This window comes from Raphanus sativus, chromosome 8, assembly GCF_000801105.2.
Source record: "Raphanus sativus cultivar WK10039 chromosome 8, ASM80110v3, whole genome shotgun sequence".
In the NCBI taxonomy this organism is placed as follows: domain Eukaryota; kingdom Viridiplantae; phylum Streptophyta; class Magnoliopsida; order Brassicales; family Brassicaceae; genus Raphanus; species Raphanus sativus.
Genome location: NC_079518.1, coordinates 23,222,231 through 23,237,298, shown reverse-complemented (window position 1 = coordinate 23,237,298; position 15,068 = coordinate 23,222,231). Strand labels below are relative to the sequence as shown.

Genomic DNA, 15,068 nt, shown 5'->3' with positions numbered 1-15,068 from the left:
GATTGTACAATCAATATTCTAGTTTGGCACAATGGTTGAGTGATTAAAAATTACTTATGGACCAATCAATATTCTAGATTGTACAATCAATATTCAAGTTTAGTACAAATGGACCAAACCCAGGTTCGACGGCCCCCAACCAGCGATTAAAAGTTATTTTGTATTATTTTTTATTATTTAATTAAAATTTAAAGTCATGTCAGCATCCGTTACCGTCATGTTAGTATCTGTTACCATTTGACTATCGGAGACACAATGTATGAATAAACCTAAATATCTTTATTCATGACATTTGAATATATATGTTGATGTATGTTTTAGTACATAGTTCGAGTTTATGTACTGATCGGGACTACGACTCTCTTTTGATGTATGAATTGGCATATTTCCCGTGAGATAAATGATAATTGAAGTCCTTACAAAGACGTATTCTCGAATTTGATGAGATCTCCAACATCGAATTGAAAGAAACCCTAAACAACTTGGGCTAGTTATAGAAAAAGTGTAAGCCCACTGAGTTTCACAATAACACGAGAACCCATTGCAACATAATTCTCAGTGAGAAATTTTTTTGACGATTAAATATAAGCTGAAACATAGCATAAGAATAAAATTGATTGCTTTATTCATAGAATGTGATTACATATTTATATTAGCAATTGTCAAAGAAAGACATAAATATTTTGTGGAAAAAAACATATCTAAAAAATATAAAGATTGACTGAAAATATTAAAGATAGTCAAAGACTCCATTTTCCATGCGATCTGGTCAAGGTGAACCTTCGCCTACTATCCAGGTTCATTTATGGAGTTGCATCCATGGGGTTTCATTCACTTATTTGCTTCCACAAAGTTTCATCCGCTAGGTTGAATGCATTCAGTCGCATCCACTGAATTGCATCCACTGAATTGCATCCATTCAGTTGCATCTCCAAAGTTGTTTCAATGACTTCCTGAGTTCTGGTACGAGCTGTTTCATCTCCTTAGACGCATCAGTCTTAGCTTGTCGAGTTGATCAAGGAATAAGTCTTGTGGGTCTGTCTATTCCATCGTCAGGTCGGAGTTCCGGCCTTAGCTCCATTCCAGACGTCTATGGGTCGATACGGTAGACAACCCGATCGGTACACTCCAATGGGATAACCTCGGTTGGTTTGAGTTGTGCACCATCCTGATATGGGTCTACGATCCGAGGCGCATCACCTACAGTATACATGTCATATGAAACAAATATGTAATACTAGGGTCGACCCGCCCTACGGGCGGGAAGTTAAAATATTTTTTTTTTAATATTAACTTATGAAGCATTTAAAATCATTATAAAAGACGATAATGTAGACAAACAAATAATAAAAATAATTCTGAGATCATATTTTTATTTTTAATAAATATTTTGATTTAAATTAAAATGACAGTAACCTTCGTTATTCTCTATTTTTAGAGAATGAAAAATTAGCAAAAAAATAATTCAGAAAATGTAATAATATATAAACTATTATTCTTTATATTTCAGTTTATATAATATAAAAATAAAATTTAAATAAATAATACTAAATTTATTTCAAGAAGATCTAAGTTTAAAAAAACTTTTACACGAATTATTTCCTTCATGATAACAAATTAGTTTACCTCCAAGTTAATCATTTAAAATATAATTGATAAAATAATTAAAACTCAATTTTAAAATGCTAGTTAATAATATCATAAATAAAAAAATAACAGGAAAAGATGTTTTTGAATATATTTGTGACAGTTCATAATTATATATGGAATGAAATATTAATGAAATTTTAGTGTTTTACTGTTAAATCTCAATTCTAAAACACTATATATAGTTTAATTATATCATAAATAAAAAATTAACAGGAAAAGATGTTTTTGAATATATTTTTGTCGGATCATAGTTATATCTGGAATGAAATATTAATGAAATTTTAGTGTTTTACTGGTTATGTTTTGTAACTTATTCCAGCTTTTGTTGAACTATGTTTAGTAACAAAATCATGTGTTTGGAATTTTTCTCATGCTATTTTAAAATATTGTTTTAAAATAGTATTTTATACATCAATGAAAGAGTATACTTCTCATTGGGTGTGTTTTACGTTGGATTTTTAAAAGAAATGTATAATAACGTTTGTGGTTGTTTAAGAATGATTGGGTTTTTTGAGATTATATGATAAGATTTAGTATTCATGATCTTGACGGTTGTGTTTTAGTAAGTGATTGCTACGTAGAACATATTAATTTAAGTTAAATAATTTAAGTTGTAACGTCAACCAATTAGATGCTATGTAATTTAACCAAGGTTTCACAGAATATGTCAATTTCCTTGTGTTATAAGGTAATGTTTATATGATGATGGTTACACGGTGTATAGTTTTTCTTTGTTGTTATTTTGTGTAGAGTACTTTTTCCCCATAAGATTTTTCATTATAATTATTATTGAAAAACTTCAATGGAGATTCAAATATATTGAAACTCATTTTCAAGACTAAAAGAAGAAAGACCAAAAGGAGCAGATAGAGGAGAAGATGAAGTAGTCTATTTCATAATGCATAATAAATAGTCATAATTGTAAGAGAAAAAGAAGAAACTGAAATTTTTTTCTTTCACCTAACTACTTACAATGGACATGTTGAATAAATCATTCAACAGTTTAAACCATTGTAATAGGGTGTTGAATTAAGAAAAAAGTATACGTGGGAGTAAACACTAGTTGAATAACTTCAACATGTTGAAGAAAAATAGATGGGACCCATGTTGCTGTATACTCACTTCTCATTGGTTGTTTACATTTTAGTGTTTTTTATTTTCACCAAATTCCTAGAACTTAATTATTTTATAAAACAAAACTTAAAAAAAAATTATAGCAAAATTCATCATTTCTTGTAACCTATCATTAGAGATTAGTTTCATTTAATTTGGATATGTATTAAAATTTTCACTTTTTCTTTATGATTTCTTTTTATTTTATTTTAATCAATTGTTTTGGTATTTTAAAACTTTTTTTGTTAAATATGTATTCATTATAATATTTTAATATCTTAAATAATTATCAATACGTAATTATCAAATTATAATTGATATAAGTATGAATAAAAATAATAAAGTAGGGTGTTGAATTTTATTAAACAAAACTGTTGTAGAGTATAAAAATGAAGTGGGTGTTGAATAATAGGTGGAAGAGAGAGAATATGATGTGAGGTGTGAAAAAAAGAAAAATAGGGTGTTGAATAAACCAAACTATTGTTGATAGTCTAATTCTAACAGTCACATGCATGTTACCTTTGGTTAGTTTTAAACTCGGAGCATAACTTGAGTTTCAAAGATGGAGAATTTTCAAAAATACCACTTTGAAGGTATCATTATTCATCTTGAGAAATTGCCAAAAATACCATTTTCATAGTACCACTTTTTATGTTTACACTAACCACTTTTACCACTACTTTTAATGAAGAGTTTAGATTTGAAGGTTTAGGATTTAGGGTTTAGATTTGATGTTTTACGGTTTAAGGTATATAATTTAGGGTTTAGGGTTTAGGATTTAGGGTTTAGAGTTGAGGATTTAGGGTTTATAGTTTAGACTTTAGGGTTTAGAGTTTAGGATATTGAATTTAGGGTATATAGTTTAGGGTTTAGGGTTTAGAGTTTAGAATTGGAGGTTTAGGATTTAGAATTTGAGATTAGAATTTTGAAAAGCATATAAAAACAAAGATATAAAAGTCTATACCATTTTAATAAATAAGGTATTTTTGAAAATATGTCTTTAGTGGTGGTAAAGATGAATAATGGTACCTTGAAAGTGGTATTTTTGAAAATTCCCCATTCATCTTTACCACTACTAAAGACACATTTTCAAAAATACCTTATTTATTAAAAGGTTAAAAACTCTTATATCTTTGTTTTTATATGATTTTCAAAATTCTAACTCTAAACTCTAATTCCTAAATCCCCAACTCTAAACCCTAAACCCCAAATCCTCAACTCTAAACCCTAAACCCTAAACTCTACACCCTAAATTCAATACTCAAAACCCTAAACCCTAAAACCTCAACTATATATCCTAAATCCTAAAACATCTAAACCCTAAATCATAAACCCTAAATCATAAACCTTCAAATCTAAACTCTTCATTAAAAGTGGTGGTAAAAGTGGTTAGTGTAAACATGAAAAGTGGTACTATGAAAATGGTATTTTTAGGAATTTCTCTTCAAAGATCGGGAGACGTGTCAGATGCAGGATACACTAATTTGTGACATGGCATCCCATGTGTACACCTTAGGAGAGAAAAAACTCTATTTTATATAAATAGATAACAAATGTATATATCTATAAGATTAAAAATATATATATGTCTTATTTAAAGAAAATGATATCCGCACGGAAGCGTGGGTCAAAACTAGTACTAATTTAAAGATGATATTATGATGATTTGGTTTTGATTAAAGCCATTAGAATTCTCGTGTGTTGATAACCCCTTTCCTTACTTTATTATTTCTCTAATATTTATTTATATGTGTATAGTATTATAGTTAATTAATAATAACTATATAAAGATGCTACTAAATAGTGCGTTTTGGTAAGATGCTACTAAATGAGGTGTTTTTACGGGAAAAGAAAAATAGTGCGTTTTGGTAAGAGAAAAAGGGCGATTCTGAGTGCGACTGAGACGTAGAGATTTTGATCCGATGACGATGGTTGATCCGCCGGATCGGCCAGATTCTCCGGGAGGGGAGTCGGGGGAGCAGTCTGTGAAGGAGGATAAGGGTTTGATCGATAAGAAATTGAATCAAAGTTGGGCTTCGGTGGCGCAGGAGAAGAAAACTTTGAAGAGGTACGATGTTGAGATCTTGAACAAGGAAGGGAAACAAACGGTAGAGATTCCGGAGGAGGTAATCACCAAGTCGACTCCGATTTGGGATGATTTCTTAGTTGGGAAGTTTTTGGATCAAGCTCCACATGTTGCAAAAGTCCACATGGTTCTCAATAAGATCTGGAAATATGGTGATTTAGCAGCTAAGATTGAAGTGTTTGAAGTTAATGAAACGATGATGAGGTTCAGGGTCTCAAATCCTAAAGCAGGAGAGAAGATTATCAGGAGAGGTATGTGGAATATAGTGGGGATTCCGATGGTTGTTACCAAATGGACTCCGCGCGCAGAGGAAGAGAAGCAAGAGGAGGATTCGATCCCCATGTGGATCCATCTAACAAAGGTCCCGCTGCATATGTTTTCTTGGGAGGGGTTGAGTCTACTGGCAAGTCCTGTGGGTATACCAGTAAAGCTTCATCCTGAAACACTTGCGTGCACAAGTTTTGAAGTTGCGAAGATCTTTGTGAAAGTGGATGTTACGAAAGTGTTGCCTAAGGAGATGAATTTCACAAGAGGAGGAGAGGAATTCACAGTAGAATTTGATTATCCGTGGCTTCTTTCAAAGTGCAAGCATTGTGATAAATGGGGGCACTCGGAGAAGGTCTGTGCTATGAAGAAGAAAGGTAAAGAAAAGGAAGTTCATTCTGTTTCAAAAGTAGTGGAAGAAAGTAAAGAAATGGGGGAAAATAAGGAGGCAAGTACAGAGATAGGAGATGGGAAGGATGGAGAGGGATCAAGTCCTAAAGATGGAGATGATATGAATGCTGGAAGAGAGGTGGGAGTTAGAGAAGAGGCTTTAGAAGATTGGGCTCAGGTTCCACAAGGGAAAACTGGTCGCTCACAACCAAGTACTCCGAAGCATACAGTGAATGAGATACAAATCTCTTCATCAAAGTATACTGTTCTGAGTACAAATGAAGAGGAGGAAGGTGAAATAGTGGAAGAAGAGAAAGGTAACGAAGAAGATGAGGGTAATGAGAATGAGAAAGTGGAGATATTGGAAGAAGATAAGATTGAAGATGGGTTGATAGAGAAGAGTAGAGGGAAAAACAAAGTAGTGGGTCAGAGAGGGAGGAAGAAAGGGCAGAAGGCAAGAGCTCGGGATGAGAATCCTGTGAGCAAAAGGTCTTCTCGTCTTCATAACTAAAATATGGCAGGGTTCTTTTGGAATGTGCGCGGATTTAACAAGTTATTGAAGCATTCCGTGGTAAAAGAATGGGTTCGTGATAGTAGTATGTTGTTTGGTTGTGTGTTGGAGACAAGAGTAAAGGAGAGTAAAGCGGGGAGATTCTAAATACAGTGTTTCGGGATTGGTCAGCAATGACGAATTATGAATACAGTCAAGGGGGAAGGATTTGGCTACTCTGGAGAGACTCGGTGAGAATGACTCCAGTGTGTAAGTCGGATCAGTTTATTACATGCTCGGTGGGTTTGCATAATGAAGAAGAATTTTTCTGTACATTCATTTATGCAAGCAATGCGGTGGAGGAAAGAAAGTTGTTATGGGAAGATCTTTATGACCATAATTCATCTCCGATGTTTAAAGACAAAGCTTGGGTGTTAATGGGAGACTGCAATGAGATACTTGAAGGTGATGAAAGCTCTGGGTTCTCGAATTTAAGCAGGCCTCCAAGTGGTATGAGAGACTTCCAACGGATGGTTTTGCGTTGTGATTTATCAGATATGGGTTACCAGGGTCCGCTCTATACGTGGTGCAACAAGAGGGAGGAAGGTTTGATTTGCAAAAAGCTCGACAGAGTCCTAATGAATGGAGTTGCATTGAACAGGTTTCCGAATGGTTTTGCTACTTTTGAGCCGGGGGGCTGTTCTGATCATCTAAGATGTAAATTTCAGTTGCTGCCACCTGAGGAGAAAATAAGGAAGCCATTCAAATATGTGAATGTTATTGGAAGTCTGCCAAGTTTCATTCCTATGCTAAGGGAGTACTGGGAGTCGACTGAGGTGCTCTTTCACTCAACATCTGCCATGTTCAGGTTCTCAAAAAAGTTAAAGAGTCTGAAACCTCTTATCCGGGAGCTGGGTAGAGAGAAGCTGGGAAATTTGACAAAGAGAGCTCAAGAAGCCTATGATATACTTTGTGAGAAGCAGAAAAACACAATGGCGCAAGCTACAGATGTGAGTGTTCAGGAGGAAGCAGAAGCTTATGAGAAGTGGATGTATGTAGCTGGTTTGGAAGAAGATCATCTTAAGCAAAAAGCCAAATTGCATTGGTTGGAAGTGGGAGACCTTAATAATAAGACGTTTCACAGTTCTATTCGAGCTAGGAGAGCACATAATGCCATTAGAGAAATCAGATGTTCCAATGGTAGGAGGGTAGTAACTCATGGGGAGATTAAAGAAGAGGCAGAAAGGCATTTTTCGGAGTTTCTAAACCAGTGTCCTGTAGACTATCAAGGTGTGACTGTGGATGAGCTTAAAGAGCTATTGCAGTATCGATGTTCTGAAGAGGATAGCAGATTGTTCGATGCAGAAGTTACTGGTGAGGAAATTCGAAAGGTACTATTCTCCATGCCTTCTCATAAGTCGCCAGGTCCTGATGGGTTCCCGTGTGAATTCTTCCGCACAGCTTGGCCAGTGGTTGGACATGATTTTATAGTTGCTGTCCAGTCAGTCTTCAGGTTCGCTTTTCTACCAAAAGGTGTTAACTCTACTATCCTTGCATTAGTCCCGAAGAAAGAAGATTATTTGGAGATGAAGGATTATAGGCCTATAGCCTGCTGTAACGTGCTATATAAGGTGGTATCAAAGATACTGGCTAATAGGTTGAAGAGGATTCTGCCTGTGATAATAGCTGAGAACCAATCTGCGTTCATTGAGGGGCGTTTATTAATGGAGAATGTTCTGCTGGCTTCGGAGTTAGTGAAAGACTATCATAAGGATTTGGGCTCGTCAAGGGGAGTGATGAAAATAGATATTTCTAAAGCCTTTGACTCAGTTCAATGGGACTTTGTGTTGAAGAGCTTAGAAGCATTGGGAATCCCTGAGAAGTTTATTAGTCTGATCAAACTGTGTATATCAACGGCTTCATTCTCAATACAAGTTAATGGGGACCTGGCGGGATACTTTCAAAGCTCAAGAGGGTTGCGCCAAGGCTGCTCGCTCTCTCCATACTTATTTGTTCGGTGCATGAATGTGCTTTCAAAAAAGATTGATAGTGCAGCAGCGGCAAGGGCGTTTAAGTATCATCCTCGTTGTAAGTCTTTAGCTCTTACCCATTTGTGCTTTGCGGATGATCTGATGGTGTTTGTGGAAGGTTCTAAAGAATCAGTTCAAGGAGCGCTATCAGTTTTCGATGAGTTTGCAGAGTGGTCAGGGTTGAAGATAAGTATTGAGAAGTCTACACTATATCTATCAGGGGTTTCTGAGTTAGAAGAGAGCAGAATCTTATCAAACTTTCCCTTTGCTAGAGGTGAGTTACCAGTTTGCTATCTGGGAATGCCATTAATGACTAAGGCTATGAGACAGCAGGACTATTTTCCTTTGGTGGAAAAGATCAGATGCAGAATTAGCACGTGGACCAGTCGGTTTCTGTCATATGCTGGACGCCTACAGTTGATCAAGTCTGTGATAATGAGCTTGGTAAATTTCTGGACTTCAGTCTATCTCCTTCCTAGTAAATGTATAAAAGAGATAGAACAGGTTTGTGGTGCTTTTCTTTGGTCGGGCCCGGAACTAAAAGCTACAGGAGCTAAGGTAGCTTGGAGTGTGGTTTGTGGGGAAAAGGAGGAAGGTGGCTTGGGAATCAGAGAGCTTAAGATTGTGAACAGAGTAAATATTCTTAAGATCATATGGAGGTTTCTTTCGGGTTCTTCATTATGGGGAAAATGGGTTAAGGGCAACTTGCTAAAGCAGAAGAACTTCTGGGAAATTAAGGAGGAAACCCAAGTAGGGTCTTGGATGTGGAAAAAGATGATAAAAATGAGAGAAGTTGCTAGAATATTTCATAAAAAAGAGCTGGGTAATGGTAGACAAACATCTTTCTGGTTTGACAACTGGTCTGGGAAAGGTGTTTTAATCAATCTGTTGGGTGAGAGAGGCATTGTAGATATGGGCATAAAAAGAGAGGCCACGGTAGAGGAAGCTCTCATGAGGGATAAAAGAAGGAGAAGCTATCGTTCAAGGGTGTTAAATGAGGTTGAAACAGAAATGGAGGCTCAAAAAAAAGAAGTTGAGAGTGGATGTGGAGGACGTAAACATATGGAGGTGCGGTTCAGGGTACAAACAAAAATTCTCGACTCATGAAACTTGGTGGCTGTTAAGAAATACGAGGGAGAGATGTACTTGGTCACGAAGTATCTGGTTCCCGGGGGCAACTCCTAAATTTGCTTTTGTTGCTTGGCTTGCTGCTAGTAACAGACTGTCAACTATGGATATGATAATCCAGTGGGATCCAGGTGCAGTAGCGACTTGTGTGCTTTGCAAGAGGGAACCAGAGTCTAGGAACCACTTATTTTTTTAGTGCTCTTTCTCATCTCAGGTTTGGGAGTACCTAACGAAAGGGATATTGCTTTGTGACTATACAAATGTCTGGGCAAATATATTGGAGATCATTTCTGATGAGAGTATGGAGAAGAAGAAGAGGTTCTGTTTGAGATATGCTCTGCAGTCTGCGTTACATGTTATATGGAGGGAGAGAAATAAGATAAAGCATGAGGAGAAGCCAACGCCAGTTGGGGCAGTTATGAAAATGGTAGAGAAAGGTGTAAGGAACAAGTTGAGTGTGATGAAATCAAAAGGAGCAAAAGGGTGGGAGAATGGTTTACAATTTTGGTTCAGCACTAGACTTTAAAAAGTTTTAGAAAATTCGAAAAGGAGTTAGAAGTATTTGTTTTTTCTCATTTTAACAGTCAACACTTGATATAATAAGGGTTTTTTGATGAATAAATTTAGCATTCATTCAAAAAAAAAAAGATGCTACTAAATACATATAAATGGTGGTTACATAAAAGGGTGTTACATAGAAAGGTGTAGACATGGGTATTCGGGGTTCCAATCGGGTTTCGGTTTTGTCTAATTGGATTTTGGTTTTTGGGTTTGTCAAAATCATCTTCACTAGTATTATATGAAATTTTGGTTCGGACCGGTTCGGGTTCTATCAGGTTCGGGTCGAGTTAATAAATCTTCAAATAACCAGTACAACCCGATGTACCTTCGGATTTGGGTCCTAATCGGTTCTACAATTGGTTTTTCGGTTTTAAAGTATCTGCTTTGCACCTATTTTATAAAAATAATAAGTAAAATCGATTCAAAAATAAGAAAAGAACATCAAATGTGACCATTCAAAATAAAACAAAAAGTAAACATAACTATTGATAAAAAGAAAACCCAGTAATTAAAAGTATAAAATGAAAACAAAATTATCAAAAAATGAGAAACATTATTCAGTTGAAGCAAAACCAAAATCTAAAAACTTCAAGTTTCAATGGTCACCTTCAACCATCAACATTTATGTATTATAGCCACTAGCTTTAATGAGCTCATGTTTGGTATAAGTTATTTTTTGGATTTTGAATATTTCAGGTTCTATCAGATATCTATTTATGTTCGGGTTCGATTTGGATAATATCCATAACCCGAAATACCATAAAAGACGTGTCTGGGTTTTCGGGTTTGGTTTATCTGCCCAGCCCTAGAAAGGTGATTAATCTATACTATCATTTATGAAGTGATTTATCTTATGTGTCAACTTCTCCATGATTTTAGGAAATATTTTTTTTAAAAATAATTTTTATATCTTATATTTATTTATTTATCTATACTATTATTTATGAAGTGATTTGGCTGATGTGTCAACTTTCCATGATTTTAGGAAATATACTTTTTAAAAAATATTTTTTATATCTTACATATATATTGTTATCTGGAAAATAATATTTTCTATTACAAAAAATATATAATTTTTATATTATATATATATATATATATACTGTTGTTATCTGAAAAAAAGTATTTTCTATTATAAAAGATTAAGACTTAGAACAATTTATAATTAGATATTAATCAATCTAAAAATGATTTTGTTTATATATCATGTTTTCCATGATTTTAGATATTTTTTTATTATATGTTAAAAATAATTTGAGAAGTGAATTTGTTTTATGTGCCATGTTCTCTATGATTTTAGATATTTAACATATTATATAATTAAAAGAAATTCTATTAATAATATTAGGTTATATTTTATATTAACTAATTGATTATAAATTAATATGATAAGTCATCAAAACTATATTTTAAAAAATCTAATTTATATATATATATATATATATATATATATATATATATATCTGGTTATCTGAAAAATAATTCTTTCTATTATAAAAGATTAATACATAGAAAAAATTATAGTTAAATATTAGTCAATAAAAAGTGATTTTGATTATATATCATGGAAAAATTTAGATATTTTGCATATTATATAATTAAAAATAATTGTATATTCAATAATATTAGATTATAAGGTATATTAGCTAATTGAATATAAACTAATATAATAAAATCATCAAAATAGAAACATGTTTAAAAAAATAAAGATAATTCTTATATATATATATATATATATATATATATACTTTGTTGTTATCTTGAAATAATATTTTTTATTATAAAACATTAAGATTTAGAAAAATTATAATTAAATATTAATCAATAAAACATATTTGTATAAAATATTTTCTAAAATATTTCTAATATATAAGTACTTTAGTGTTCTATTTAAAATTTATGCTAAAACATAAATAATTATTTTTTTTATATAGATTTTTGAATTAATAAAACATGAACTAATAATTGTTTGTAACTATATTATACCCGCATTACATGGTAATTGTCGTGAACCATCACAACCATTAACATAAATATATAAACCACATGTTTCCTTTGGTAATTAATTCACGTGACAATATCAAATAGAGAAAGGCAGGTTTGATTCCTCTCCATCAAAGGAATCTTAAAAAGTGAAAGATTATGGATAGAGAAGACCAACTGGTGGAGTTTTATCCATACTAAGCCTAACTAAGCATGGATCAAGGTTGGTATTTCTTTCTTCTACTCTTAGTACACTATTAGCGTTGAATTAAGATAAATCTAGTTTTGGTCTTGGGTAGATTTCATTATAGAAATCATTAAAATTAGTCTTACACAAGATTTCTATACGGTGGTTCCTTCTATGCCGTGTATACAGAGCCAAAATGATGTAAGATAAATCTTCTAAATAATGTAATCTGTTTCAATCTTTTACATTCATCCTAAAAAGAAAATCTCTAGTCAAAATTTAATAGTGAGATTTGTGAAATCATTATTAAGTTAACAATAAACAAAGTATAATTTGGTTTTGTCTTCCCACCTCGAAATTACATAACAGAATACAGATAATTTTGAGAAATACATACACAACTCTTCAAAAGTGGGACCTAAATGCAAAACCAAAATGAATACACATTTGATTAATCATTGTGAAGCAGCAGCTGAGATGTGGTTTGGAGACCTGATGATCAATAAGGGTTCCTATGTGGAGTAGAACGAGGATGGTTTAGAAGAGGTTGAAGTGCCTTCACCACAATGCTCATGTTTGGTCTAAAATTTGCCTCATACTGCACGCACAGGGCAGCCACCGCAGCTAGCTGATCATCCATCATATGGCAAAAATATAAGACCACAGACTCAATTGTCATAGAGATGAATGTGGACCACAACAACTATTGCTTTTTTTATATTTGGCATTTTCAAGTACAAGGTAAGAAAAAAAAGAATGTGGTTTTCTCCCTATTTCCTTAAGTTTTAATCTCAACAGAGAAAACTAGGCTTCTAAGTTATAACCGAAGTATTTTATATGCTGCAATGAAACAATGAGATGAGAAAGCAATGTTATGATTATTAATACCTTGGCAACAGCTTTGGAGGGGTACTCTCCAAGTAGTCTTGCATCAACACATAGCTTCACCTTGTCTTCGCTCAGTTTAGGGGTTGCCTGAGACAAACATACAAAATCGATGCTATTTAGGTAACAATAACTAGACTTTTATTCTTTAAAACCTTCAACAAATTTTCTGATATTTTCGAGTCAAATTGGGCTTCTAAAAACCTTCGTTTATCAATAAAAGCAAACCAGCACTAAACATTACCCATGTCACTAGACTTTGTTGTCCACGAGGTAAGGTATGGTCGACTGGTTTACGACCAGTAAGGAGCTCCAACAGAACAACGCCAAAACTGTACACGTCGCTCTTTGTGCTCAATGTTCCAGTCATTGCATACCTGAAAACACATAACCCAACATTGTTTAAGCTCTAGAATTCAACTGCGAGAAAAAGAGGCAAGTAGAAAACAGCGTTTGAGCAAGACAACCAAGCTGATTTGTTTGAATGAACTAATATATACAAAAGGGGGATTACTCAGGAGCGTGATAGCCAAAGGTTCCTAGGACACGAGTTGAGTGAAGCCTAGCAGCCATGTCAGGCGCTTGATTAGAGAGATCGAAATCACCAATCTTGGCAACATCATCATCAAACAGAAGCACGTTGCTGGATTTGATGTCTCGGTGGATAACCTGAGGGTTCACCTTCTCGTGCAAGTACTCGAGTCCTCTGGCTGCACCAACAGCGATTTTGACTCTCTGTTGCCACGTCATAACAGGACCCCGCAGCGCTCCTTTCACACCTTTTCGGCCTGCACCACCAAAAAAAGGTACCATAGTTTCAATATCTTCAACTCTCTCCAGTGAGACTAATCCATCATATAACGTGAATTACTCACCATGAAGAACATCATGAAGAGATCCGTTAGGAGCATACTCATAAGCAAGAACACGGAGAGGGCCATCAACACAATAACCCACAAGTGCAATAACATTCTCGTGTCGCAATCTCGAAACCATTGATATCTGTTTTTTTTGAAAAAAAAAAAAAAAAATCTACTTCATTAACAAAACAAAACTAAACAGAACATTCTCAAAGGACCAACATAATGTGCTTTTAGTAACCACTACTATACCTGGGAAAGAAATTCTTGGTCAGGCTGCTTACTAGAGTCAAGTTTCTTAATTGCAGATGTTACACCGCTTTTAAGAACACCGTGAAACACCCTTCCATAAGAACCCTCACCGACCAAGGCCTTGGAACCATAGTTATCGGTTACATCACTCAGCTCATCAGCAGGAATGGCTGGTACAGCAATAGGCTCCATCTGAAGAACAGGCTGATTCATGGGTGGATCAGATCTTAGATAGTGGCTTCCACTGTCACCTTTTAGGAGAATCAAAAATAATAATCCACACATGAAGCCAAAAAGGAGTGGAGAGTAATGATATTAGGAAGTGGAGAGATAGATACCTGCAGGGATGAGGGTTGGCATTGGTCTAGTATCATCAGCATTACGGAAACCATCATCGTTCCCACACCAACCGAAACAGCTCATGATTACAACAACTAACTCTTCTATTACACGACAAGTTAACTGAATTACCAAAAAAAAGAAGACAATCAGAATAAGGTTTTGTAGAGCTAAGAGTGACCGCAAGTCAATCCAAGGAAACGGAATTAGAACTAAGAAAGGAGGAAGCAATAAACTTATTTTAGGGTTCCGTTTAATAAATCAAAATCGAGATAAGTTTCGGAATTCCCTCGAGAGAGAGTTCTTTAATTCAGGGTGGTATCAAGATGGAAACTCTGTACGAAGGAGGAGGAAGAAGAAGCATGAGAGAGTACCTGTTTGGCGACGAAGTTGGGAAAGTAGAGAGAGAGAGAGAGAGAATTTTTGAAATTGCTATATCTCTGCTTAGTGTTTAAGCTTTGGTAAATGGTTCGACGTCTCCTTTTTAGAGGATGATGATCACTTTTTTTAAACCTCTCTCTCTCATTAGTTGGCAGACTTAATCAAATACCCTTATTACCCTTTAACTCTATCAAAATTAATTTTACATCTAGGATCGCTTTTGAGTTTTGATGTAGAGTTATTAACCGTTTAAATCACTTTTTGAGGTTCTCTATCATAAAAAAATGACTTACACTCAGGATCATTTTCTCAGTTTTCATTACACAATAGGACACTTTATGTTCCTAAAACAATTTCTTTAACTCATTCCATTATGTTATAACCAAGAAAGATTTACATTCAGAATCACTTTCTATAACTTATATTACACTATATAACATTTTGCATTCCTTTTTTTCTTCACTCTTGA

The 15,068-nt window shown here is 34.3% G+C and overlaps 1 protein-coding gene across 1 annotated transcript; it reads right to left on the bottom strand.

The window, feature by feature from the left end:
* Positions 1-12,168: 12,168 nt before the first annotated feature.
* Positions 12,169-14,624, bottom strand: LOC108818925 (receptor-like cytoplasmic kinase 1). Its single transcript, XM_018591880.2, has 8 exons — positions 14,593-14,624; positions 14,218-14,341; positions 13,880-14,130; positions 13,643-13,769; positions 13,282-13,555; positions 13,012-13,144; positions 12,771-12,857; positions 12,169-12,510 (listed from the first exon to the last, which is right to left on the bottom strand). The coding sequence occupies exons 2-8, from the start codon at positions 14,300-14,302 to the stop codon at positions 12,382-12,384; spliced, it is 1,086 nt and encodes a 361-aa protein (XP_018447382.1). The 5' UTR covers positions 14,303-14,341; positions 14,593-14,624; the 3' UTR covers positions 12,169-12,381.
* Between the last annotated feature and the right edge of the window lie 444 nt (positions 14,625-15,068).

What these genes read in the sequence shown, in the direction of transcription:
- LOC108818925 (XM_018591880.2), bottom strand. Translation starts at nt 14,302, where the DNA reads ATGAGCTGTTTCGGTTGGTGTGGGAACGATGATGGTTTCCGTAATGCT. An exon ending in GCCAACCCTCATCCCTGCAG is followed by an intron (nt 14,131 to 14,217) that starts GTATCTATCTCT and finishes TTCTCCTAAAAG; the next exon opens with GTGACAGTGGAAGCCACTAT. An exon ending in CCTCCAAAGCTGTTGCCAAG is followed by an intron (nt 12,511 to 12,770) that starts GTATTAATAATC and finishes ATGGATGATCAG; the next exon opens with CTAGCTGCGGTGGCTGCCCT.